The 27618-nt window shown below is 38.6% G+C and overlaps 1 protein-coding gene across 1 annotated transcript; it reads left to right on the top strand.

Annotated features, from left to right (window-relative positions):
- The first annotated feature begins 8851 nt into the window (after positions 1-8851).
- On the top strand, positions 8852-27164 carry HACD1 (3-hydroxyacyl-CoA dehydratase 1). The gene is made up of 7 exons (XM_033063025.1): positions 8852-9110; positions 13186-13303; positions 14506-14524; positions 14612-14694; positions 17361-17482; positions 19921-20099; positions 21565-27164. The coding sequence occupies exons 1-7, from the start codon at positions 8983-8985 to the stop codon at positions 21645-21647; spliced, it is 732 nt and encodes a 243-aa protein (XP_032918916.1). The 5' UTR covers positions 8852-8982; the 3' UTR covers positions 21648-27164.
- Positions 27165-27618: the final 454 nt, after the last annotated feature.

The following is a 27618-nucleotide window of genomic DNA, read 5'->3' on the forward strand; positions in this document are numbered from 1 at the left end:
AGCATTTTTCCATGGCACCGCAATGGGTGGTAGTTAGAGCACTCTCCCAGGAAGCGTGGGGTTTACTTTCTCAGACATATATGGCTATAGAAACCAACTTTTCCACCTTATGTGTGAGTAGTAAAATGAATATGCTATTAAAAACAGGTGTGTTAATCTATATGCTATTAATAAATAGGTGTGAACTACATCTTTACTGGATGTAGTTCAAAATGCTTATATTATTTCCTACTGCTGCCTAAGTTAGCTATCTAAAAGTAAGGTGTCTAGTTCAAAGGTACAGTCTCAAATTGCGTCTAATTTTGGGGTATCTACAGCTGAAAGAGAATGTAGCAACACTGCCCTGTGTCCACAACTATGTGCTGCGACCACATTTCTTGTATTAGATTTGGAATTTGATCCATTTCATTTGTGGCTGCACAATCAGCTGATCCAGCTGAAAACTACCTCACTGCAGAGAGGTTCCCTGTTGGATCATGTCACACCTCTGACTCACCTTGGAATTATATCAGGCATGTACAGAGGTGAGAAGGCATAGCTGGGGACAGTACTTCAGTGGTCTGGGTCAGGAAAAACAGGCATGTCCAGAGGATTATTCATCTGTTCTATTTTGGACCTCTTTCTGAAGATCGCCTTTGCAGCAGTGACTGTTGATTTCACAGATAAGCCTATCTGTCCAACAGTTCTCTGGCTTAGGGCTTGTCTCCAAACAGCCTTACAGCAAGTTTTAAGTAGAGTGGTTTTTTTAAATATGTGCTACTTTTGTCTGGAGTAAGCAGGAACACATGACTTGTGCAGACATTTCTTTTTTCTTTGCATATTTCTCTTTCTGTATAGTACTGTTGTTCAGATACAGCTAAGAGATCATAGAATGGACTTTAGAGGTAATCTAGTTCCAATTCCCCTGCCATGGGCAGGGACATTTTCTACTACACCAGGTCGCTCAGACCCCTGTTCAATCTGGCCTTGAACCACTGCCAGGTTTGGGGCATCCACAACTCTGGCAACATGTTCCAGAGCCTCAGCACCCTGACAGTAAAGAATTTCTTCCTAATATCTCATCTAAATCTACCCTGTTTCTGTTCAAAGCCCTTGTCTTATTGCTGTGTCTCTACAGTGTCCTTGTTAAAAAGTCCCTTTCCAGCTTTCTTATAGGCACCCTTCAGATACCAGAAGGCTGCACTGAGGTCTCCCAGAGCCTTCTCCAGTCTGCACAGCCCCAACTCTCTCAGCTCATCTCCACAGCAGAGCTGCTCCAGCCCTCTGATCATATTCATGGCCTCCTCTGCACTCACTGCAGCAGGTCTACATCCTTCTTATGTTGAGGTCCCCAGAGCTGAATGCAGTACTCCAGGTGGAGTCTCATAAATGCAGATATTTAATGAATTTCCAGTATAATGCACTTCCTGGATTTTAAAGATGTGGCATGCTTCTAAATTTGATTGCGTGTTTTATTTATGTTGTTAGTTTATATAATTTATTACTTATTTTTAAAATTATGACAAAGGTTTATCTATATGAAGGGAAATTCTGGATTCTGATGATAAACATTTCTCTACAGTCTTCAGTAGGAAAGGATACTTCGGAGCAGTAACTTGTAAATAATGATCTGCTGGGGAAGTTCTAATGATCTTTACAATCACTCAGTTGACACCTATCTGTATTAGACAAGCATTTTCTTAAAATAAGGCAAAACCATTGTAACCATGCAGTTCCAGTTTGCTGGGGTAGTATTTTATTTGTCGTGCCCATTTATTTTAGCATATCTTAGTTTTATAGCTGCTGCATAGTAAAAATAAAGTGTATGATGCCAGGAAAAAGTTAGGTCAGTGCACTTCTAGCAAAGAGACATATGAAGAACAATGTTTGTCTCACAAATCAGTACCACTGACCTTTATTTTAACTGCATTTTCATTATAGTCCACTGTGTACATTGCTTTTGGAAGTGGAAACTGTGAAGAAAAGGTAATCAAAGGAAAAGAGAAAGGTTCAGAATAGAGCAAGTGCCAGGCACCCATTTAATCACAGCTTTTGTGTTTGACAGGGCAAGTACAAAATGTTTTGGATGGCATACAAGATGCTATAATGCATAACAATATGATAATATGACAAAGGCAAAATTTTTCCCAGTTACAGGGCACAGGTAGATGCTTTAACTACTTGGACCACAGTGATTTACTTCCCATCTATAATCTTACTGCATATGTTTTAATATTTTGCAAGTGTCCAAGCAGCATGACTTACAGTATTCTTATCTATTCCATTATCTATAGAGAAAATATATGAAACATCAATACAGTAAGTCTGGTGTCTCCTGTTAGGAAATCAGGCTAAAATTATTTAATTGTCCCTTTTTACCCTAATATTTATGAAGTATATAAGTAGGCTTATATGAAGTATATAACTGGAATTCCGTCAAACCCATGTAATCTTAGAACTAGGCAAAGATTCTACTAATAAACTTTATAAAATAATTCATTTTGCCCTGACCATGTTATAAATTGTGATGTGCAACCTTTTAGTTAATGTTTGCACACAGATGCCAGAAGCAAGGGTTTATATCTTCCTCAATCTCTCTGAATTCAAAGCAGTAATTTCAAATCCACTCACATGAAGTAATATTTCACATATTTGCACTGAAGTTTTGTTAAATGATTTTGGATAACAAGTTCATTGAAGTAAAAAAGGTGTTTATGCTATTTGCTTGAGTAATCTTATGGTAATGTATTGTGATATATTTGTGAAGGGCAGACAACCTGCAAGGAGCTGGCTGCTGGGATATCTGGGTGCCTGGGCTTCCCTGGGGATGCTTGCCAGAGCATCATTCTGTGCCAGTTTCCCAGCACTGCTGTAGGGAACCACTTGTCCTAGTGCTTTTTTTGGCACAAACACCTGTTCTGTGTGGCCAAACTGACTACACCCAATATGGTCACTTTTTCTTGCTGATAACTCAGACCAGTTTTCAACCAATGATGAGGTTAAAATTAATCTTTTTGTTCTCCATCACTCTTTGAAGAAGGAAGTAGAAATACTTCTACTGACCACAATGGGCATCAGATTGGAACACTACTCACTTGATAAAGAGCCCTTTTTAACTCAAGCTCTTGAAATAAAACTAACAAATTTAGATTGTGTCTGCTCTGAAACTAATAATGGAAGCAGTCTCCTCTATAGAGATTTTAAGCAAACTACCATTGAAATATACAGAAAATCAGAAGGAATTTTTAGTATTACTAAAGTGTGTTTTGTGAAACCTTGTGAAAGATTTACCAGACATCTGTTGGGCAAGGTAGAAAAGCTTCTTTATAAGAAGAATATTACTTTTATTGCATAATATAGAAAAAGGAATTTAAGAATATATTTATGCTACCAGTTAATTTCCAAAGTGTATTTTATTTTACACATGAACAGTACAATTGAATTTAATAGTACTAATTTCTGTTTTAATCATTATATATATATATGTATATATATTAGAATGAAGTTAGCTTCTTGATACAGCCAGTCTTCAGTGTACAAAGACTTCAACTGTGCAGATTGCATCATATCTAAAATATCCTATAATGTTGTCCAGAGTTCAATTATTCTAGTATAGCAAAAAGTACACTGAATTTGGATGAATCAAAAGCTGAGGTAAACCAAAACCAAGTGAGCAGGATAGTAATCTCTCTTTAACATGTATTTGTCCTTCAACATTGCAGTTTCCATTATGGTTTTGTTCCTGGAGAGGATTAAATAGAACAATACACAAGGGCATCCCAGACTTAATGTGCTTTTCAGAACATTTAATAAACCAATGGGTTTCAGATATGTAGAATCAATAGCTTTCACACAAAAAATTTTAAATGTTCACACCAGAATTTTTGTATTTCTATAGCAGAAATATAAAATTCCACTTCAGCCTGTGTTCATGACACTTCTTTTCCTTTGCTGTCTACTGAGCTGTACAGTCAGAGGCTTAATATGAATCATTTATTTCGCAGTAGCAGTGCAAAACTCCAACTGCTTCAGAAGTGCCAAAGATGAGATCTTCTAGTTCTTCCCACAAGATTTATGCAATCCATCTACACCACATCTTTTGAAAGCATCTTCTACCAAACTCATGGCATAGTAAATGAAATAATAGATATACAGTAATTTCATGACTATAAGGCGCACCCTTTTGACTAAAATTTTGGTCCGAACCCAGAAGTGTGCCTTGTAGTCTGGTGCACCTTATATAATGGACAAAGTGGCAAAATTTGCCAACTCAGAAGTGCAAGCCGTGAGCTGAGCCGCGAGGGGGAGTGGGAGTGGGCAGCCACGGCCGGCAGGAGCTGCATGGGGTGGGTGGGACCGGGCAGCCCCTGGTCAGCAGGAACCGCATGGGGAAGGAAGGAGTGGGCAGCCCCGCGCCACCCTGAGCTGTGGGCAACCCCGAGCCGCCCTGAACTCTGGGCAGTCCTGCGCTGCCCCGAACCATGGGCAGCCCCAAGCCACCCCTAACCGCTGCAAGCCGTGGCGGCCCTGAGCCACCCTGAACCACAGCAACACCGAGGTGTGAGCCGTGGCCGCCCCAAACCGTGGCAGACGCAAGCCGCGGCCGCCCCGAGCCCCACCTCGCCAGCTGGGGGCGAGCGGGAGTGCCGGGGCCCGCGCATGGGGAGGGTGCTTGGTGCTGCGTTTAAAGGCTACACCAATCTGTGAAAAATGTTTGCAAATTGAACACCTGCCTGTAAACTCCACAATCGTAGGATTCCATTACTAATTTGTTACTTTGTTGCGCACGGCACGGATCTTCGCAGCAAAAAAAAAAGTGCACCTTATAGTCCAGTGCGCCTTATATAATGTACAAAGTTGCGAAATTTGCCGACTCCCAGAGGTGTGCCTTATAATCCGGTGCGCCTTATAGTTGTGAAATTACTGTACACATCTACATGAATACACAAAAAGACACACACACACATGCTGCAGAAGGACAAGCAGAATCAAAGTTGTTCAAGTTTTTAACAAATTCCTCTTTTAAGGAATTTAAGGAGTTTAAGTTATTGTCTAACATTTAACTAGTCTGAAGTATAAAGGTGATTCTGCAGTGTTCATATCAAGTAGTTCTTGAAGCGTTCAATAGTAAATGACTTTCCCCTGTGATAGTGGAGCTGATAAGTCATTATATTATTTTCAGAGCACTGTAATTTTTCATTCCATAGAAGTATTTCCATATTGAATAGATAAATTTTGTAACAAAAACCCCAAAACACTGTAGAATATTTCATTAGAAAATAATCTCATATAAGCTTCACTTTGTATTTCTGGAATCAGATTGGAAGTAAAAACCATACAGCTTTAAAAGGTTTTGAGTATCTGTGTGTCCAATAGGAATTAAATTAAACAGAATAGAAATAAAATATATATTGATATTATCAATCATGAAGACTAAGAAAAACACTCATTTTTTGTAGTAACAGTATAGCAGTGTTGATGATTTGAAAGTAGAGTAAATAAAGGTACAGTAATTTCACGATTATAAGCCACACCATTTTGACTAAAATTTTGCTCCCAACCCAGAAGTGCGGCTTACGCTCAGGATCGGCCAATATATGAACAAATTTTGGAAATTTCCCAACCCAGAAGTCTGAGCCCGCAGCAGTCCCGAGCCGGGCCGGAGCCCGCCCAGCCCCAGGTGGCGGGGCAGTGGCGGTGCAGCGGCAGCGCTGCCCGGGCCCCGGGGGGCATGGCGGCGGCAGCAGCCAGGCATGCCGCTCTCCCTCTTCCTGGTGGCACTGGCCGGGCACGCCGCTCTCCTGGTTCCTGGCGGCAGTGGCAAGCGGGGCCGGGGCCGCTCCCTGGCTGCCTCCCCGAGCAGGGCTGAGCCAGTAAACCCCGTGATCCTGCGATTCTGGCACTAATTGGCAACTTTGTGAAGTTTGCACGCGGATCCTCACTGTGAACAAAAGTGCGACTAATAATCTGGTGCGGTTTATATATGGACAAAGACTTAAACGTTGCCAACACCCGGAGCTGCGCCTTATAATCAGGTGCAGCTTCTAAGTTACTGAAGTTACTGTAAATTGCGAGGGAAGGCTGGGAATGAATATGAAACACAATGATGCTCTCACAACATAAAAGATCTGACTGTTTTGAAATTTATTGACAAGGTTGGTTTGTGTTTGAATAAAAGCAAATTCACCTCAATTGATAAGCCAGTCATAACTGATTTTAAAAGTTGATTTAGATAATGCAATTAATATATAAGCCTATTCACTTCTATTGATTAAATTTCTGTAAGTACAGAAAATCTGTCTTATGAATAATTTTGAGATTTTTTGGGTTTCAAAAGGTGCTAGCCAAAGTTGAAATATTAGATGAAATAGTTTTGCTACTATAAAAGAATGTTATTTCTAATTAAGTATACTGTATTAAGGATACTGTACTTAATACTTTGACAATAGATGACATTTTATCAAATTTAAATTAAGTTTTCAGGAAGTAAAGACTAGTAATCACAAATATATGAATTATAATTGACAAAAATAACAATAGGAAACATATGAAAAAGAAATTACGTTACAACTAATTTATTGCAATTCCTGGAACATATAATTATTTAAACAGATTTGTAAAAAAAATAATTAACAAAACAAATACCTTTTGAAAGTGCTGATGAAAAAATGTCACACAGGAATTACCTAGGATATGAAGTAGCTACAGATTAAGGAATAAAATATCTCCATGTATTAAAACATAGGAAATGGAAACAAGGAGAAAGTTTATTATAGTAAAATTAGAGCAGTGGGGCATTTATGAAAGTTCTGCAATATGTTTTGTGCTTAATACTTTAATAAGTGGTTGGGAAACATAGCCAAATGGGGATGACAAAACTCGCAAATGAAACAAAATGTTTAGTTTATTTAAATCCAAGAAAAGATTGTGGGGATATTCAGAAAGTTTTCATCAATTGGCTGAATGAGTAGTGTGATAGCAAGAGAAACTGTAAGCTTAATAAATAGTGAACACAATATTAGAGCAAACACATTGAGATTTTTATCCTCACCACTGAGTTCTGAATTGACTAAATTAACTGAAGACAAACCCAGTCATCATTACAGATAACATGTGCATCCAAAATCAATAAATTTGAGCAAATAAAAATAGGGGAAGGAAAGTCATACAGAATTCTAATGAGAATTAGACAAACATTGCTTATCAAATTTCAAAAGATTCTGAGAAAAAGCATGGCAAACATCCAAGAAGGGATTTAAAAATGGAAAAATTTTACTTCAAAAAGAAAATTGGATTTGTTGCCTCAAATCTGCTGTGGAAAAATCTCAAAAGAAAAATGGCAAAGGACAGCTACAAAGTAGTAAAAAATAAAAAACTGATATTAAAAGTTGAGTTTGAGTCATGCCTTTCTCCATGTATCATAATTTAAGTCTTCATCTGCTAATGAATTCATAAATTGACAAAATCAAATGAGAAAAAAACTCACTTTATTCATAGTATGCAGTTAATTTTTGATGCCTCTTTCTGCACTACATTGTCAAAGCCAAAAAGTTAGAATGGTTTGAAGAGAGAAGAGGAATTCAATTGGAGAAAATGTGTAAGTAAGATAGCAGGAATATCCAGAATTAAAATAATAAATATTGAAAATATTGTGGAAAACTACAGTTTAAACCAGCTTATAGCTTTCACACTGAGATGACATCTAGGCTTAGATTAAGCTGTATTGGCAAAAACTTTTGAGTTAGGTCATTCAATTCTGTGTGTAAATTCTCTGTCTTGATTTTTTAACTGCAGGATTCTCAAACTGGATTATACTTATGACTTGAACACAAAAAGCATCTGTGCATGTATAATATTAGTACTTACTGTAATCTTACTAGCATATATAATGTGCTCTTTTGCCAACTACTCATTTTGCGTGTTACACTTTTGCTGTTGCCAGTGAGTGCATGTTTTGAGGCTGAAAGATGAACCTCTGCTTTTGTGGTTTGGTGAGGAGGGAGAGACTTAGGTTTTGTTTGGCACATCTGCTTATCTTAACATGAAAGCCCTTGATCTGAGACATCCAGGTATCCTCACCATTGAGATACCCACCCCATTCTAAAGTAGATGGACTCTTAAATTCTACTGAACAAGTAGCATTTCAAAGACATCCTGACCCTGTTTTGGAATTCTTCTGTCTATATATGTCTGTGTCCGAAGTATTTGGGCTGAGAAGCCATGGTCACCATGCTTAGCTGTGGAAATGAGGAGTCTCCATCCCCAGGTTAGCAGAGATGGAGCCAGGTGTCAGGATAGTGAGTGCAGCCCATGCTTTTGAAGCATCATGTCACATTAGCTCAGGCTGAGGCTGTCCCCCTTCCAGAGCCAGTCCCAGCAATGCTCCCTGTGCTGGCTTAGATTTCCTGTGCACTTGCACAGAGAGCATACATTTACAAGGTAACATGCAACTCAAATCTCATCCTTCAGTCTGCCACCTGGGTGCTCTTCAGGCCCTTGGAAGAAATTTCCTCTTCTCAGACGTGATCCTTAGTGTTCCTCATGTACTGAGGGTGGTATTTATGGAGACCCACCAGACCCTCGAGGTCACCCTGGCAGGTGGCTCTTTGGGGGCCTGGGCATATTCTCCGGCCAGACTCCCGGGTGTTCTATCTCAGACACATATTTCTGTGTTTCCAAGAACTGCGCTCTTTTCTGTCACTGTTTCTGAGGTGGGCTGTGCCCGCTGCCTGACGGTCAGCAAGGCCAGGTACCATCCCAGCAGGATGTCCCCGCCGCTGGAGGCTCGCCCGCCCCCGCGGGCTCCGGGTGACCCGGGGAGACCCGCGGCGCGGAGGGAGGAGCGCGCAGGGCCATGTGAGCCGCTGGCGGCGGCAGCGGCCCTCGGGGAAGACAGATGGGGTGAGAGACAGCGCTCGGTCCGGCTGTCAGCGCGGCCCCAGCCCCGCCGCGGAGGGAGCCCCTCCTCCCCGCCGTGCGCGCCGCGCTCCCGGCCAGGGAACCATGGCGTCCAGCGAGGAGGACGGCGGCGGCAACGGCGCCGTGGAGGAGAAGGAGAATGGCAAGAAGAAGAAGCTGGGCGCCTTGGCCACGACCTGGCTCATCTTCTACAACGTCGCCATGACTGCGGGGTGAGCGAGCAGCGCGGGGCGCGGAGCGGGGGCGGCGCGGCCGGGACGAGGCGGGGACCGGGCAGAGGAGCCGGGACGCGGGGGAGCCGCCGGCAGCGGGGCTCTCCTCGCCTGCCGGCATTGCCTAATACGGTGCAGCGCTGCCAGCCGCCGGCGTGTCACCCCGCGCCCGCCGCGGAGGTTAAGTATAGCCGGGACCGGAATGCCGGGCGGGGGAGCCGCGTCCCTCGGCTCGGCCCCGCCGGATGCGGAGGGGAGCGCTGGCCGCCCGCGGGGAGCCGAGAGCGCTCCTCGGGCCGGCTGCCGCGTGGGCTCGGGTCGGTGCGCCCGGGTCCGAGCGGGCAGAGCCCGCCCCGGCTCCCGGCAGGCAGAGCTGTCCAAAGCCGGAGCGGCCCGCGGGCACCGGCGATGAGCGGCACCGGCGGAGGGGCGAGAGCTGCACTAGCCCAGGAGGTTCATTTGAGCTTTGCTCCGCGCTGCGAGGCTTTGCTGTGAGGAAGGAGGGTATTTGTTTGGAATAACAGGTCATAATAGCAGTCAGGTTTATGTTGTTGGCGCTCGAAGCACATGTTCTCACGTCTTGAAAATTTTCCGTGTTCATTAACTCTCGGCGGAAAAAACTCCAACCGATTCATTTCCACATACTTAAAAGAAAGCTAAGAATAAAAAAATATATAACTTCTGGTGTGATATTCATCATGAGAACAGTTTTACTGATGGGTGATCTCACTGCGCTTTGAATCCCCGTAGACTAAAACTAACCTGCCGCAGTTGAGGCAGGAGCTCCAGCACTGATGGAAAAAGCCAGGAATGTGACCGTAATGGCTTTCTTCTCACTAGCAACTCCGAATCTTGAATATGTATTCAAGTCTGTTCATATATTACTGCAGCACTTTTTGAAAGTGCTTTTACGTGAGGTTAATGTTACCTCATTGAGTTACCGGTCTTGTGCTCCATGTGTGAATTTGCTAATGAACACTGACTCTTGCCACTGACTTTTTTATGTCTCTAAAAGATTATCGAACCGTATTAGTTTTGACCTTAGGTGCTACTTCAGTATCTCCCACTTCCTTCTCTCACATTTTCCATTAATATCAAAAGAAATCAAGATATGCAAAATTGGATTTTTTTTTAATGTGGAACTAGAAAAAAAGATGTAGGAATAAATTCTTGTAATTATTTATGGGTACAATTTAAGAGAAAAACACATATTTGAAATACAACTATACTTAACAGAGACACTACACAGGATAAATATTTAACTAGAATGGTATATTTGTCCAGTTGTCCAGGCAGTGCAATATAGCAAAACGTTTCTGGAGTTTTAACAGATGAATGCATAACTACATGTTAACAGCCATTCTAATAAAAAGCCCTGCAGCTTATCTTTGTTTCTAAATTTCTAACCTTTAAGGGACTAAAGTGGCAAATCAATACTCAGTCTTGCTGAAGGTCCCAAGTGGAGATGCTTCCTTTATTACAGAAAATGTTTTCCATTTCCTGGTGATTTGTAATAATCAGTATGTGGGCTTTCCTGATATCCAAAGTGAAAGCCACTGACAGCTAAATAAATCTATCTACGGACATTTTCTTTAATGAATAATCATTTAAGAAAAATACATTTGCTGTCCTTGAGTGTGGTCCAAGATTACTTCTCTCTGCAGTGCTTTGGTTGCGGAATGAGATGTGGAAAATGCCTTGTTAGGTTAAATGTATTATGGCTTCTCAGTCTAAGTCTTGGACAGAGCTGTTGCTGCCATATTTGTGCTGCCAGCTGGATGTAAACTCACTGTCACCTTCCTCTTGTCAAACACTTCACTCTAAAACCGGGCAGCTCCCTGTGAAAAACTACCAGTGATATTCCAGTAATTCCTCATTTCCACAGTGGTGGGAGACAACCTGAAATAAATGCACTCATATTTTAAATCTGTTATAAAACCTTAGTAACACTTACAGGGGAAAATTTTGGAGCGCTGACAGATCGGATTCATGGGCTTAAAGTAGAAGGGATCAAAGAGGGGACTCATTCCTGCTGCGTGGGGAAGCCTGCCTAGCTCTATGTGAGTTTGAAATGCTGTCATGGAGTGCTGGAATGGGGCACACCGAGTGACTGCATAGCAGTGGCCGCCGTGCGTAGGAGTTGTTAAGGGGCTGATAGGAAGTCGGTGCCATCCGAGGTGAGCAGGGAGCTGCCAGGATCCAGGCAGGTCTCATGCTGTTACAGCAGAATGGATCTGACCAAAGATTACTATTTCCAGGTACCCTGTTTCCAGTGCTAGCTTATACCTTATGCTCAGGGAGGACTGCAAGGACACGAGTTAAATATTTATCCAAATGTTTACGTAAATATTTCTCTGAATGTTTATAATCTCTCTGAATCTGCCTCTGAGTATTTCTGAGACCCTTCTACTTTGTCACTTGGGCCCTTCCTTAGCCAGAGCTCATAATGCTGTAGAATATACTTGCTATGGCTTTTTGGAGAATGAAAGGACTGAGTTATTGTTCCCAACAACATCAGAGAAGACATTAAACTAAAATTTTTGTCATTTTTGATTTTTATTTTTACCTCTCAAAATAGCCATTCATACCTCTTGTTATGCCTATGTCTATGTTAAATAATTTTTGTACTTTCTGAGTCTTTTTAGATTGAAATCTAAAGTTTTCAGTCTTCTTGCTAATGTGATGTTTTAAGAATGAGATATAAGTCTGAATGGCTGAGGGAGTTGGATTTTTTCAGTCTTTTTTCAGAATGGAAGGCTCCAGGGTGACATAGTTGTGACCTTTCAGTTCCTGAAGGGAACCCACAAGAGAGCTGGAGAGGGACTTTTCACGAGGGCCTATAGTGATAGAAAAAGGTGTAATGACTTTAAACTGAAAGAGAGTAGATTTAGATTAGGTACTGGGAAGAAATTCTTTACTCAGAGGGTGGTGAGGCACTTGCAGAGGTTGCCCAAAGAACCTGTGGCTGCTCCATTCCTGGAAGTGTTCAAAGCCAAGTTGGATGGGACTCTCAGTGACCTTGTCTGGTGGAAGGTGTCCCTGCTTAAGGCAGGGGGTTGGAACTAGATGATCTCTAAGGTCCATTCCTACCCAATCAATCGCATGATTAAGGAAGATATACTACTCTGTTTTGAAAATCCTTATTATATAAAAATGGGTTTATTACATGGAAGGAATTCCTCATGCCTTGGATTATTTTACGGATTCTGTGCTGGTGGTGGGATCAATCCACAGTTTGGATGTTTATTTTTGTATCTCAATTTCCATTCTAAATCTCAATTTATGTTTTATGTCAAATTCTACTACGAATAAAAGATGCTGTTACTTTTTCTTTCTTTTACATCAGAAGGGTTATTAGTTGGCATCATTGTTCAGTTTCCTAAAAAAACAAAATAAATTTATCCAGCCTTCTCAAATGTGCTAGTTCATTATATCTGCTTCTGGAAGTCAGAAGCACAGAACATCCATCTTTCGGCACTTTGGAGTCTGATTTTTAAGTCAGCTTTTAAAACACTACTCAACACTTTGAAAAATGTAATTGTAGTGGTAACTTCATTTGGACAATCACGAACAGGAGAATTAGGATCACTAGTCAGTCCTGAAATCGGTGAGTTGAGGGGCCATGAAAAATGTAAAACTGATGTGCATAAATTCTAGTCCTTTACTTTTACAAACTTGCAACCCAAACAGTGACTTTGGTGCCAACCTCATCATGTGGTTTCAGATAACAGTATTTAATAATCAAGATGCATGAGGATTTAGCAGTAAAAAAATACAGTCACTTCGAGAGAAAGCTCTGATGGATGGGTGGCTTTGGGGGGGGTTCCCTCAATTACATCAATCCTCAGAAGGCAGCGACTTATTCTCCATTATTTTCTGAGTAAAGAGATGAGTGTAATGTTTACATAATATTTTATACTATTTACGTCTAAAGATAATTTTTATGATCTAAGAACACCGACAGGTGAAGAATCAAAGTTAATCTGTGAAGAAAAATACTCTGCTAAATTATTTACGATGGATGGATATTTTTAGAATTCTAATTTGAAATGTATCCATTCTCTTTCTTTTATAGGTGGCTGGTATTAGGTATTGCCATGGTGCGGTTTTATATACAGAAAGGAACACATAGAGGCTTATTCAGAAGCGTTCAAAAGACGCTTAAATTTTTCCAGACATTTGCTTTGCTTGAGGTAAATTTTAAACATTAGTTTGCTTTACTGGATGCTGCATATCGTAGGTAAAACACATTATTATCCGAAATGTAAATTAAAAATATTATATTAGTACTAAAAGTCCTTTTTACTTTATTATTTAATGAAGTTTTGGGGGTCGGGCAAGGTGATTACTTGTAACAAATGGGCACGTGTTTTTCAAACTTAATTCTAATATTTAAATCAGTGCCTGGGAACTGCCTTGATTTGAGAGTCTTTAATGCAAAAAGCAGAATCTCAAAGGCACTACACACCACAGCCAGCAGATCAGCCCTCTAGTGTAGCAGGTATCACCATCTCAGAGATTATAGCTTACCTTATATTCTTTGTACTGGACCTCCTAACCTCTGTGCCTTTCCTGCTTCTGCTTATTTTCAAGATAGGATTCACAAACCCCATACAATCCATTGCAATGAGGTCTGTGCAAGATGTGCAAAGTATTCTTTAAGTAATACTTTTGCAAACTATACACTAGTAGTTTCTGTTCTGATACATTTGTAGAATGAAGCTTTATTGCTGGGTTTATGGAGCACTTGCAGTTCTTTCCCAGGCACAATAAAGAATGTCTATCTGCATTTTAACTTTTTTTTCTCAATCTGCCTGCAACATCTCTAGTTCAAACTGTTAAAATCATGTCACCAGCTGTATATAGGCTTTTGTGCTGTTAAACTTTCACAGTAAGTAATTCTATTCATCCCTGCCAAAATAATGAAAAGCACTTTATTGGCGAAACATTACTGACCAGAAAATGCACTGTATCTAAAGCTTCATAGCTGTCTTTGACAAAATTATAATAATGGTATTAATCTGTAATGAATGCAGAACATTTCAAAATTGCTGTGTGTTTAGCGTTCCTTATATGACTTCCTCTACACTGTCCTGTAAAATTCTTCTTTGAATAAGGTAAAGGAAGAGAAGCTTACTGGTTGAATAAAATGCTTTAGAGGTATCTAAATCTAATATTTGCAATTAATTAGGAAAACAAATGTCTTTCGTGTATTTGCGCAGCTCATATATTGAGACCATCCCAACACTGATTGCCAGGGCTCTTTTTAAGACTGTTAGTGGGAGACAAAAAACAGAATTGAGCCTAGGTTTAGATTAATATCAAAAGGCAATGTTTATAGGGTAGCTAGTAACACACTGCACATCAGTAACCTCTGACTTATTTTTATTCACAGGTAATCCACTGTGCAGTTGGTGAGTTCTTTGTTTTAGTTTCTCCTGTAACTAGTTAAAACATGAATTGTGGAACAGAGATAACATGTTTCTCTTTTTAAGGAATAGTTCGCACATCTGTGCTTGTGACTGGGGTCCAAGTGAGTTCAAGAATCTTCATGGTGTGGTTCATTGCACATAGTATAAAACAGGTATGAGTGTGAGCAAATTATGCTTTGATTGCTTTTAAGGAGAAACTATTACTACAGTTTTCATTTCACGAGGAAGACCAATCTAAAAATGAATGATGCTCCTGTAGAGAATGCTTACATATTTGAGTGCAATTTTGGAAGTTAGGGTTACAAAATAGAATTTGTGTGATTCTTGCCAGGAGACTCAGTCGTGGTCTTAGCTGTGAATCAGCAGTGTCTTCAGCGTTGTGCCCTATGTGGTCTGCCTAAATGAAATCAATAACTAATCCTGTTATTTACAAGCAAAACTATCCTAGTGTTAACAGTTCCCTTTCAAAAATTTCAATTAGCTCTTGCTGAATAAAACACATGAAATGTAAATTTATGTCTTTGAATTTATGTCTTAAATTGAATTCACATGGATAAACAGAGTTGCAATTTTGCAGTTTTTTAGAACCTTCTCAAAATTGTAATGTTATGGTAGTATTAGCATTTTATGACATCCAGTATGTCGCAGTGGCACTTAAGGACCTGGGTAAATGACAATGGTTTATTTGCCTGGCTGTAGGTGGCTGTAGGTGGCTGTGATCCATTAGCAGGCAGTTCACAGCTGGTAGGTAGGACATTAGGTTCAGTTTGTGAGGTGTGCTTTCTATGAAGGGCATGTAAAATAATTAAGTGATAGATTTGTCCTCCTGAATTTCTTCAGAACTTGAAAAGCTGAGCCATTAAACTGTCTCGCCAGCAGATGGCATAGGCCTTTCTGCAGATGAATTATCCTAGCACCTGCCTCAGTTATCAAATCTTCATTTCATTTCACAAGAGGACTTGTTTTCTACACTGCACCTTTTCCTTTACTATCAATTTTCTTAACATGGAATAAATTAAATAGGCTTTTCATAGGGTTTTTTTTTTTGTTTTTCTTGTTGTTTTGTTTTTTGGTTTCTTTTTTGTTTGCTTTTGTTTTTCAAACTTTTTATATTTTTCTGTAAGGCAAAATGTCTCAAAGATTAATAAGATTTTTATATTGAATGTCTGCACGTGAACTGGACTATAGCACTGCATTTTGCCAGTTTTTATTATCTGCAGTGGACTAAATCTTTAGCATATCCAGCAATTTCTTTTATTTCCTCTATCTGCACTACTGTAGCTGTGTCCAAAAAGAAATACTTTTGAATGTGTGTCTGATTGTATTTCATGCTGTTATTGCTTAGCAGGCATGAATGTTCAGGGTCATTTTAGGTGGTGAGAGGCACATCAGTGATAATAGCCAGAACCAGACCTCCCCACTTGACTGCAGATTTGCAGGGCAGCAAATAGGAATTCTCTGCATACTTATTTAAAGCTCTTCTGCTTGGATTTAGCACCATGACATGAATCCAAGTTTGACTTATCAATGTTTGTCTCTAATTGCATGAGGCAAAGAGCAGCCTAATTCTGTCTTTACCTTTGCTTATTTGTTTGGGTGTCTGCACTTCAGTTGCTGCTATTTGTTTGTGATTTTGGTGCTATTTTTATGTCTCCATTTTCTCTATGATGTTGGTGAGATGCTTCTGCTAAAACTGCACCTTCTTTGACTGACACATTGAGGGTGCAATTTTATGAGGCCTTACAATTCTTGATTTTTGACAAAGTTTTGGATTGTCAGCATCTTGGAGATATATTAAGCTTTGTCACCCTGTTGCATTTTATTTTGAAAAATCGTTTCCTTTTTTTGTAATTTTAACAAAACTTCTGTTGCTTTATTCTATTTCACATATATCCCTGGAGCTTATTAGCCTTCAGGCATAGTGTATTACAAAATTCCTCCCCTCTTAAAGGAAAGGAAATTACTTGTGTGTAATTCTTCCTCACAGAAGATAGTGTTTATAATAGATCCCCAGGTGCCTTCTTTGTATTTGGGGACTTTTGGTTTTTTGTTCACTCAGAGTGAAAAAGAAGCCATGTTTTGAAACAGCAGATGTGCTACCTGCCAGTGAGGCAGTTTAATGACTCAGAACTTAAACCTTTCACAGGATGGTTCTGAGTTTACCCAAACCTCCCGGTCTACTAACTACTCTTCATTTAGTGAGCTGTCTGTGCTCCAGCTCCTTAACTATCTTAGAGCTCCCTGAAGTCTGCCAAACTTGATCTTCTGTGACCAAGTTCCAGTTAATAGGTTATATGAAGCAATTACTTTTGTCTAAAGTTTCGTGGAAATGTGCATTATGCATTGAAGAAGAAACAAGATTAAAAACAAGAGAAAGTCTAGTAAATGCGGTAGTGAAATGCAGAATGATTAAAAAGTGATTATGAGAAGAACATACCTCCTGTGGCATTTTGTTGTTCTTGCTGTTTTGAGGACTAAGAATGTAAACAAGTAGGTCAACCACAAAGGAAAGAGGGGTAGTTAGATAGTCTAGTGGAATGTAGATAAAGAGGTCTAACAAGCATAATTATAGGATTTTATATTTTGATATTTGCATAATGAATGAAAATTGCTCAGTTGACAAATGTCTGTATGTTAGTAAACACATATGATAATGAAATGTACATGGTAATGGTTTCAGCATATCACTTTTGTGCCAAAATTTTCTTTCTTTACAAGATATTAGTTCTGCTCTATATCTTAAAGAGAAGTCTGTTGCAGTTTGCACAGAAAAGAAGCCTAAGGATGAAGAAAATGTTGGTTCTTTATACTTCTGCAGATCCAGAATGAGGAGAGCGTTATTCTTTTTCTGGTCGTATGGACTGTGACAGAGATTACTCGATATTCCTTCTACACATTCAACCTGCTCAACCATTTGCCATACTTCATTAAATGGGCCAGGTGGAGATGTCTTTCACTTGAGTTTCTCATGATCTGTGCATGTTGGTTTCATGCATGAACTAACACACAGGAGAGCAGGTGTTTGAGCTTTGGTTATGTGTCAGCAAAGTGCAAATGAGTTGCTTTCTGTACTTGGGATCATTGTTGCTTGGTTTAAAATGGTAAGAATATTTTAGCTAAGGTTTTTGTGGTATGGTTTTTCTTTGCTTTCTGTGTCTCACAGTTTGAACTCTGCTTCCACTTACGCTAATTTTTTTTCTCTATCTTTGGAGTCATCTTTAAATTTGCAGTATGACTCTTTATGATGCTCTTGAATACAGTGCCCAAAATTAAACACCTGTGCTAATCTTTGTGGATGTTGGTTCTTTGAAAATGTGGGAGTTGTTGTCACTCAATCTATGTTATTATTACTTTATAAGAGGTTCTTCTTTATCAAAGCTTTTTTAAGATTATATCCATGTAGTACAGTTAATACTGACTTAGGTTAGCCCACCCAAAATTGTGTTTCATATCAAAACTGTTTTGATTTTGAAGCATACTTAAGGTTGACAGCTAGATCACATATACTACAGAGACTCTGTGTGTTTATCAGGAGACTTTGCAGGAATAGTATTCTATGTAATTGCTATTTGAAAAATACATATAAGGCAGACTTATTATGTTAGAAGAAAAAAATATCTAACCTCCATTCAGTACAGGCAACTCTTATTTTAAAGAGTTTGTTATTTTCCTTTATTTTTGTTTTTTAGATAATTCAGATTTGATGTTTCAAACATAATTGTTTGATATGTCTGATATTTATGTCCATTCTTATAAAACATTTTCTTTTTGCAAGTGAGAGACTTGTCTAAGCACGAAGTGACAAACTTAAGATAGTCAAATTGGCTATCCACAGTACTTTTTTATAAGTAGTTTTTTATATAAAATTACTTGTTTCAGAAGGAGAACTGCACTCAGAACACATTGCATTGACAGGTAATAATTTGTCCCATCAGATCAGTGTGCCTTGAATAACAGGATTTTGTTTCCTTAATATAGACTATAGGGAAAACTGACATTCGCACTGTTCAAATATTAATGTAGAAGAAGCATTTGAAAATGTATTATTTTTTCATAGAGTCTGAAATATCCCATCAAGATTTCTGGATAAACAAACAGCACAACTGGGCATGAATTCAGTACCAAGAGAGATGGAATTTCTGATATTTACCTTATAAGTGCATAGAGACAAACTATATATAAGATGTCAGTTCCTTCTTATCTAATCCACGTTCCTCAAAGTGCTGCCAAGCAGTAGGACAAGAGGCAAAGGGTAGAAGCTGATGCACAGAAAATTGCACCTGAATATGAAGGAGAACTTCTTTACTGTGCAGGTGACTGAGCACTGTAACAGATTTCCCAGTGCGACAATCCAGTGACTCCCTCACTGGAGATATTCAGAAACCATCTGAATGACACAGACACACAATCCAGTGCCATGTGCTTTAGGATAACCCTGCTCGAGAAGGGAGGTTGGACCAGATGGCTCATTGTCCCTTCCAACCTGAGCTGTATTCTGTGATTCCCCTCCTCTTGAGTCTTCTAAGCCCTTCTGCTTCTAGGAGGGTCTCATGCTTAGTTGCTGGTGTTTAGGATCTTAATTTCTTTTGGTCAGGGAGTGCACACTGTACCTTTCTCTCTATGTGACAACTCTCATTGCTGTTCCCTGTATGAACTGAAGAATTGTTCCTTAGGAGAACCTGTACATCCATGGTGCTCTGTGTGAGAGGACAGCACAAAGCCTATTGATTACAGTTTTCATTTTGTCACTGCCCTTGTGGCCTTTGGCATTCAAACCACATTTTATTTCAGCTAGATACTTTGCCTTTTATTTGAACATCATGTCACTTTAAAATGGATCTGATAAGTTCCTGACACTGTCATTTTCTTTTCTCTTTTTATTCTGATTTCCATTAGTGGTAAATGCAGTATTCCCATGTTGTAGTGAGTAAAACAGGCTTCTGATGTTTTTCAACATTTTCATTATCTTCAAACAAATTGTACTACATACAATTGACCCAGTGTGTATGCACTCTGATGAAAATATGTAGGATCATCTGAATCTGAGAATCAGTCCTGGTCTGAATCCTGTCAGTGACAACAGGAGTAAGAATGTACATTTTAAAAAAATCATAATTGGAGACTAAAAATTTTAGGATTGTTTTATTAGAGACACATAAGAACATTTTGATACTTCACTGTTTTTTGAATAAAGCACTGAGGAATGCATTTGCTTGTCAATCTAAGCAACACTGTGTCAAGTCAGGATGTGATCCTTGATTCTGGTACAGGAACTACTTTAATACATTGCTGAGCCACTAATACTAAAAAGAGAAAAATTTAAGTTTATGGAGTATGTCTCACAAGACTGTTTTTGTTTTTGTTTTTTTTCAATGCAGATACAACTTTTTTATCATTTTGTATCCTGCTGGAGTTGCAGGTGAACTGCTAACCATATATGCTGCTTTACCCTATGTGAAGAAAACAGGAATGTTTTCACTGAGACTTCCCAACAAATACAACGTCTCCTTTGACTACTATTACTTCCTTATTATTGTCATGTTTTCTTATGTGCCATGTAAGTATTGTTTAACTGTAGAAACATTTTAACAACATAATCAATCCTCAGCGATGCTATAAACACTCCCAGTATTCAAATTTGTTGAACAATTCCTACTGTAAAAGCCTGCTGTCTGCTTTTACAAGCTTTGCTATGCTTTAATTGGTTAGGCTGAAATTTTCTGTTCCGTGACCTGCTTAGGAACATAATCTGTCTTAAAAATTTCAGTGAAAATGCTAAAATTATTTCTCAGATCCTGACGAAGTAAGAAAACTTTTTGCTTACACACAGAAATGTCTATAACTTTGTCACTGAGACTTTCTCATGCCTCTCCCACTTTGAGTAATGACTTAAAAATGTTCCTGCAAGTTGTGCAGAGATTTGCTCTGGCTTTTTGCTACTAATAATCATTTACCTTGAAAAAATCACTATTCAAGCATGCTCAGGAAAAACTTGAATCAGTATTCTCTAAGATTTCATTTTCACAGAAACCATGCTCCCCAAACCTCTCTGAACATCTGCAGTCCCTGATTTCATCACTTTGTCCTTGTACTTATGCATAGCAAAAACCATGGAGGTAACAGCAGAGAGACTATCTGTCTTTCACTTCCAGTGTTATTTCCACTGCTACCTAAGCAGTGAAGACAAGGAGAAAGCAACCTCAGATACCAGATACTCCACCATGAATAGGGCTAGACCAAACTACGCAAACGTAATATTTTAGATAATATTTATAATATAGTATGTAATTTTAAAAATAATCTATACATTGGGGCAGCAGATTAGTGAGAGAGATTGAAAAGCAGGAAAATTGAAGTTAAAAGGTCTGTGTTCTGCATTCATGAAAGGTGTTCATTTGAGGAGGCAGCCTTCAATATGGACTTTACAGTATGCACACACATGAAATTTTTTGTCCCAAGAAATCATGAAGGTCAACAAGAGATATTTATGTCAACAAAAAATATTCTAAGGTGTGATAACTAACTAACAGTTTTACATCTGTTTGTGTAACAACACTTCAGGAAAAAATCCAGTTTTCTAGCCATGAAATATAAGGATTGACTCTGCCAGCAGGACAGTAATATAATAGACGACACAGGGACAGGGAAGAGGGATCTCCTTACTTCACACCTGAAAAAACAGGGTAAATTTGTATCCTCTTCCAAGTCTTAATTCAAAAAGGCCTAGAACAGATTTGAAATCTGCACTACCAGAATATGGTTAAATCCTGTTTCTACCAGGAAACTGTTGAAGTTCCTTGAATACAGGGTGTGTATTCAGGAGGCCTTGTCTGACCTTTGAGTAATTATTGTTTTTTAAAATCACTGCAATGTTCATGACTTGTTATTATTCACCTCAATCAACTCAACCACTGTGTGCTGTAATTTTTACTCAGTTCATCATTCTGTAAAACTGTGGTTTTCCATTATGTGATCTGTTGAATTTTTCCATCTAATTTGCTTTCTTTTATGCTTTGATCAAGTGTTTCCACAACTATATTTCCACATGCTGCGGCAGAGAAGAAGGGTGCTTCATGGAGAAGTGATTGTGGAAAAGGACGATTGAATCAAGCTGTGTAACCATGGTGCTTTTAGTGGAAAGGAAAAGAAGAGAGGGTAAAAACCCAAAACTTCCTCTGATTTTTCTGAGTCCAAGTTTTAAAACATGGAACAAGAATAAACAACTGTGCCTAAAATATCATGGATTGTATTATTTTTGAAGTTGATATATTTTCAGAGCTACCTTTTCATCCTCAGATTCACTTTGGTTTTTGATTGTTAATTTCTTCAAAGAAATATTTTCTTATTTTCAGTAGGTTGACAATTAGCTTTAAGAATTGGAATAATTGGCTACTGTGCTTTCTGTTCTGAAAGTTCTGTTATGATGTGTAGTCATTATCAAGAGCAGGAGAGTTGATAAGTTGTACTGCAAATGAGTCTTCTGGAAATCAGAGTGTAAATTAGGTAATGATGTTTTTCATAGACTGGGTGAATTGGATGGTATTTAAGCTTTATATTAATACCTTTCCAGTTATAAGTACTCTAGCACATTGTTCAACATTTTTTTAATTACAGTATCACTGTAGAATTCCAGAAGGACTTTTGAAAGGAGTTGAATTCTTCATTGTCAGTGCAAATTTAAACCTTCCTGTATTTTCATTTGTAATTTTAAACATACTTAGAATAATAGATACAATATTAAATGGTTAAAAGTTTTTTCTGAGGAGTAGACAGGATGTGCCTACCTTTCTCTAATCACTGGCTGGAATGAGATTCCTTTGCAGAGCAAAGCTGATTGTCAGCATGTTTACTATTCTAAATTTAAATTACGTATGCAGAAAAATCAGTATTGCATTGAAAAACTTTAGCTATGGTGAGATATTTGACTTCTTTTAAATAGCTCAAATATATTTAAAATAGCATCTTAAAATATAAATTGTGCTTTGATTCATCCCACTGGGCAATTTTAATTACTCCCTCCCCATTAATTGTTTATATGTGTTGACCTAATTCTATTTCATATCTTCAGTAGTCTGCAAGAAGGATCTACAGTATGTTGATTGAAGTTACACATGGTATTACACTGTATGATGGCTGAGTGGGATAGATCCAACAAATTAGAAGATTTTGATCTAACAGCCTTGCAGATTCAGAGAAAAGGTGATGCATTTGAGGAAACGTGGGTACTTAGTGAGAGAGAGAAGATGGAAATGTAGTAATGTGGTATGAAGCCTTGAAAATGTAGGCAACAAACCTGTCTTGCTTCTGACTTCACTGATGTCAAAAGAAGTGTAAATATGTGTGGAAGAGCTGCCTCAGGCAGCTGTAAGTCAGAATATTTGTGATTGCTGAGGTAATTTCTGGAGTACAGTCTTATATTTTGGCTACCTCAGGGATGAAGAATTGGATAACCTCCTGAAAGCCGAGAATAATAACAAAATTAGTTGAAGTGAGAAAGAAGTCAAAAAGATTGAGTTGTTAATTTGTGTAATTCTTTGTTATATGATAAATACATGGAAAGGCTTTTCTAAGTATGGACGTGTAGCTATGATGAGTTTGAAACAAGGTAAATAGCCAATGGATATCAGAATACAGGTCCTACCAATAAGATCAATTAGGTTACAGAATGACATAATAGTGCTTATCAGTGCATGCAGTGTCTTGGAAGGTTTTCAGGTAGAGTTGGCAAGAGATTAAACTACATTTTTGAATAGGCAGTTTCCATTTTTAGCTTCAATGATTCTATGATAATACAGCTTTTTTAAAAATTTGTAGATATGCCAGAATAAGATGGATAAGTTAATTTGGTAAAAAAGCAAGGACTTGCTAGATCCCTAACTTTCAAATTCCATGTTGTGCCTTGAATTTGTGATATTTATGCATGCTTTCATTAGACATAAATTAGTTTCTTTTTATATGACAGGTGCGTAGTGGATTTGAGAAAGAACAGTTGTATTTCTTAAAATTTTAAATTATGTCATCTTTGTATTCCTCAAATTTCACACAAGGTGCTCTAATTTAACTTACTATTTCTGTTTTATATGCAGCTAAAATTATTAAAAGTTTAAAATATAAACTACATTTACAACACTGAATCACAGAATAGTTGTGTTACATGTGTTCAGACTAGCAGTTGTATGTGTTCAACATTCTTTCAGTACTGTTTTGTAAACTATGAGGAACATATTGGCAGTTTTGAGAAATATATCTCCATTAGCAGGCAGAATAGTGTGATGAGATATGAGAAACTAAGATTGGATTAAGTTCTGTGGCTTTTTTTTTACTGTCAGGGCAGCTCACTGAAGACCATAGCTATCAATTCATTGAAAATGCATTGGATACTTAAAGATGTGATTTTGAAATCCTTGATCAGATGAGTGTATCCCATAGATAGTACTCCTTCTAAAAGGAATACTTGCACTATAAAAATTCATTATATTTGTTTTCATTGTGGCCTAAAGATATTATCATGTGCTAATCAAGGACCTATTTTTATATCCTCTTGTACATGAAAAATGAAAAAAATGCAACACTGTTTGTTACAATCTTGGGTTGCACTTCCATAGAGCAACAACGTACAAGGTAATGATACAATTTAAAAATGGATTTACAGCTACAAAACAACCATGCTGAATAATGAATTAATAAAAGTAAAGCTAAAAATTACTTCACATTCAATGTTTCATTGACCAGAGAGATTGCCATGTAGATTAGTTTACATGGCATTCACCTAAAAAAGTAAGCAACATGTTCTTTTCTTCCTCCTGTTTTTTTTGACTGAAACCTTTCATTGAAGACTCCTTTTCACAGAATCAGTAAGGTGGGAAAAGACCTCCAAGGTCACCAAGTCCAACCTTTGACTGAACACAACCACATCAACTAGACTGTAGCACTGAGTGCAGTGTCCAGCTGCTTCTTGAATGCTTCCAAGGATGGTGGCTCCACCACTTTCATGGGGAGCCAGTTCCAATGCCTGACCAGCCTTTCCATGGAGAAATTCTTCCTGATGTCCAACCTGAACCTCCCCTGGCACAGCTTGAGGCCTTTTCCTCTTGTCTGACTGCTGGTTGTTCTGGTAACATATCTTCTGAAACATAGTGAGAATTAGAGGTTAAATCTTCTTGCTATTGACTTCAGATGAGCTAGGATTTTATCCTAGGTAGCTTATTTAAATTTCAATATACCATCTTGAAACATTTAATTATCCTGTTAAATGGACATTAAAACTTAAGTATGATTTTCATATGGTGCTCTCTTTCCAACTTCTTTTTTACATCTGTCTTTTTTGTCTTCCTCTCTGCAATATTCCTAGTTTTCTAAAGCATTTAAATCCTCCTGCTTACGTAAGATTAGGAATGTATTCAAACATCAGCATCTCTAATGTTTTCATGCAGTCTTTAACAAATTGTCCTTATAAAGGTATTTTCATACTTGTTCTGTGTAGTCTTTCTAAAATTAATTCATATAGAGCATGGCTTTATGAAACTTTTTGAATAGCAGTACAGGGAGAAACAGGGAGACTCCTTTTAATCAGGTGACATTTCCTACTATTGGTAGAAACAGAAGCCATCTTTTATATAAACTCCACCTGAAAACATTTGGATTTTTTGAGGTTCTCCCCAGCACTCCTGTACTGTGAAAAGCTGTTGGGGGACAGTTTGGGTTGTTTCACAGCTCAGCCCAGAATGTTTGGAGGTCAGATCCTGACTTCAGGGCATGGACGGCAGAAGGGAATATGGTGCTGAGATATTACATCTTCTACGTTATCTGCCAAGGGTCACTGGTGAGAAGTTGTTGATGTCATTTCTCCCATCCCAAGGACGTGAGGTGAGAGGAAGCTCAGTGTGCTCTCATTACCATCTGTGAGGGTGCTCAGGAGATCAGCTGGGAGGATCTCTGTGCTCAAAGGGCATGTTAGAGGAAGGGCTTTCCCACTCCACCCAGCTCTCCTTTGCCATCTGTTGGCTTGTGTGTCTTGGGATGCGCAGGTCTGCCAGGATGGGCATGGCGCACCAATCTCAACAGCACAGTTCAACATACACTGCCTTGGAGAAATGCTGCAGGGTGCTGTTTCTAATTCCCATTGAACATAACATTTAGCCAGGTTCTTGCTCATGGGTAGATTGCAAGGCTAGTTAACGGGGAGATGCAAGGAGATCTTTTCTGTGATCAGGTGGAAATATGTACATTTTAAATCTGGGTCTAGCTACTGCTCTGACTGTGGTACCTGCAATCTTCACAGTAGCTTACTTCAGTGGATATTTGTGTATGTGTATGGTTACTAAATAAACCAGAATTAAACCAATTTATTAAACTAATTTATTTAAATTAGTTAAAATTACATAAATAGTTTTTGAATCAAACTCTTGCTTAATCTGCCTTAGAAAGAAAAAAAGAAAAGAAAGTTAATACAAATAAATGTTCTGCACTAGGCAGTAGGACTTCATAAATCACAATTTTTCAGGCAGGCAAACTGGCTGCAGTTCATAAAGGATTTTTAAGTCGGGTTTTTTGAACAAAAAAGGTGAAAGCTTTTCTGAAAATCAAAGTTTATTTAATAATGTATATTTTAAAATGTGCTGAGACTTACTGTGTTATTTATTGCCAGATTACAATTTAAATTCACGCTGAACCTACAGTTTTTATAGATGATTAACTGCTGCCCATTAAAATGTTTCATTCTGTGTTTGTTACAATGGCTGTTTAAAAAACAAACTCCCCATTTTTCTGCAGAGCTCTGTGTTCTCTTGCTCTAGTGAGTTGCAGTGTTGTTTTTGCCTGCCATGCTTTGCCAGGCTGCTAAGGTGGCAGGTTTCATTGTGCCAAGGGTGGCTCCATGGGCTTGCTCCCAGGAGGGCACAGCTCCACCGTGGGCGGCACTCTCAGGTCGGTGTCAGTACCACTGTGCCACCGGTGCCATCCTGCAGTCTTGAGTGCCTTCAGAAGGACTGACAGCTCTACAGATGTCCCCAGCTACTCATCCCTGTGACTCCCCAGATGGAGAAGAGCTGTCTGGTGAACTCCTAGGTCACAAAAGCAAATCTGACAAGTGAACTGGGAGCTGTCCCGAGAGAACTGCAGAGAATGATTGTTGGGTGACTCCAACCCTCTCTAGGAAGCTGCTGACAATTTCTCATCTGCAGCTGGTGGTGGCTGGTGATGTGTAGAACTTTCTGTGTCAGGTTGTACCACCTGAAACATGTTGTCTTTTCATTCACACCAATCCTGCCGCTGTTCGGTCTTGAATGTATGTGAATGTCCTTTCAGTTTATGGCTTTGTAAAAGTGTAAGTGCAGAAAAATTTGTCCAAGTGTATAGAATGTATATGTATAGAATTGTACTTAGTTTCTTAATAATGTGAATACACTGCAACTGCTTATTATTGTTATTTCTTCTGAAATGCGTTATCATTAAAAGTTTACACGGACAGGAAAGCAGCACAGTATTATACTTCTAATAACTTATTTATTTGCAAAAATTATAATATTTTTTGAGATATAGATTCAGATATTTGTTTTAGAGATTGTTACTACTGTAGCATTGTAAAAATTATTCATCTATTAAAAGACATATTTTAAACTTCGTTCTAGCTGATTTTTAATTTTTTTTTTTTTTAGTATGTAGAAGGCAGTTCATATAAGCGTTCAGCATATTACACCAGACTGGTATCTGTTTACAAATGCTATACATTTTTATTTAGAATTATTTCACAAATTAATCTTGAGGTCCCCTGTAACATATTTATTCTTACCTTTTTATATTTATTAAAATATATTCCATAAAAAATATGTAGGTTTGAGTAGTAATAATATTAGTTTATCAAGAAAAAGCAGAAAACACAGGGCATTAAAGAGAATGTCAGCATGTATGAAAAAAATTGCATTACAGTGATCCTGAAATAGATGTTCCAGTAGTAGATGTTTCAGCGTTTTGGAGCAGGACTTTTTTGTGGTATTATCCTTTGAGAGGGGTGGAGGCAGTGAACATCCTCTGTCTGTCCTTTGCTAGGTGACTAACAATGACATTGCAGCTATGAG

The sequence above is a fragment of the Catharus ustulatus genome, chromosome 1, assembly GCF_009819885.2.
Source record: "Catharus ustulatus isolate bCatUst1 chromosome 1, bCatUst1.pri.v2, whole genome shotgun sequence".
Taxonomy (NCBI): Eukaryota; Metazoa; Chordata; class Aves; order Passeriformes; family Turdidae; genus Catharus; species Catharus ustulatus.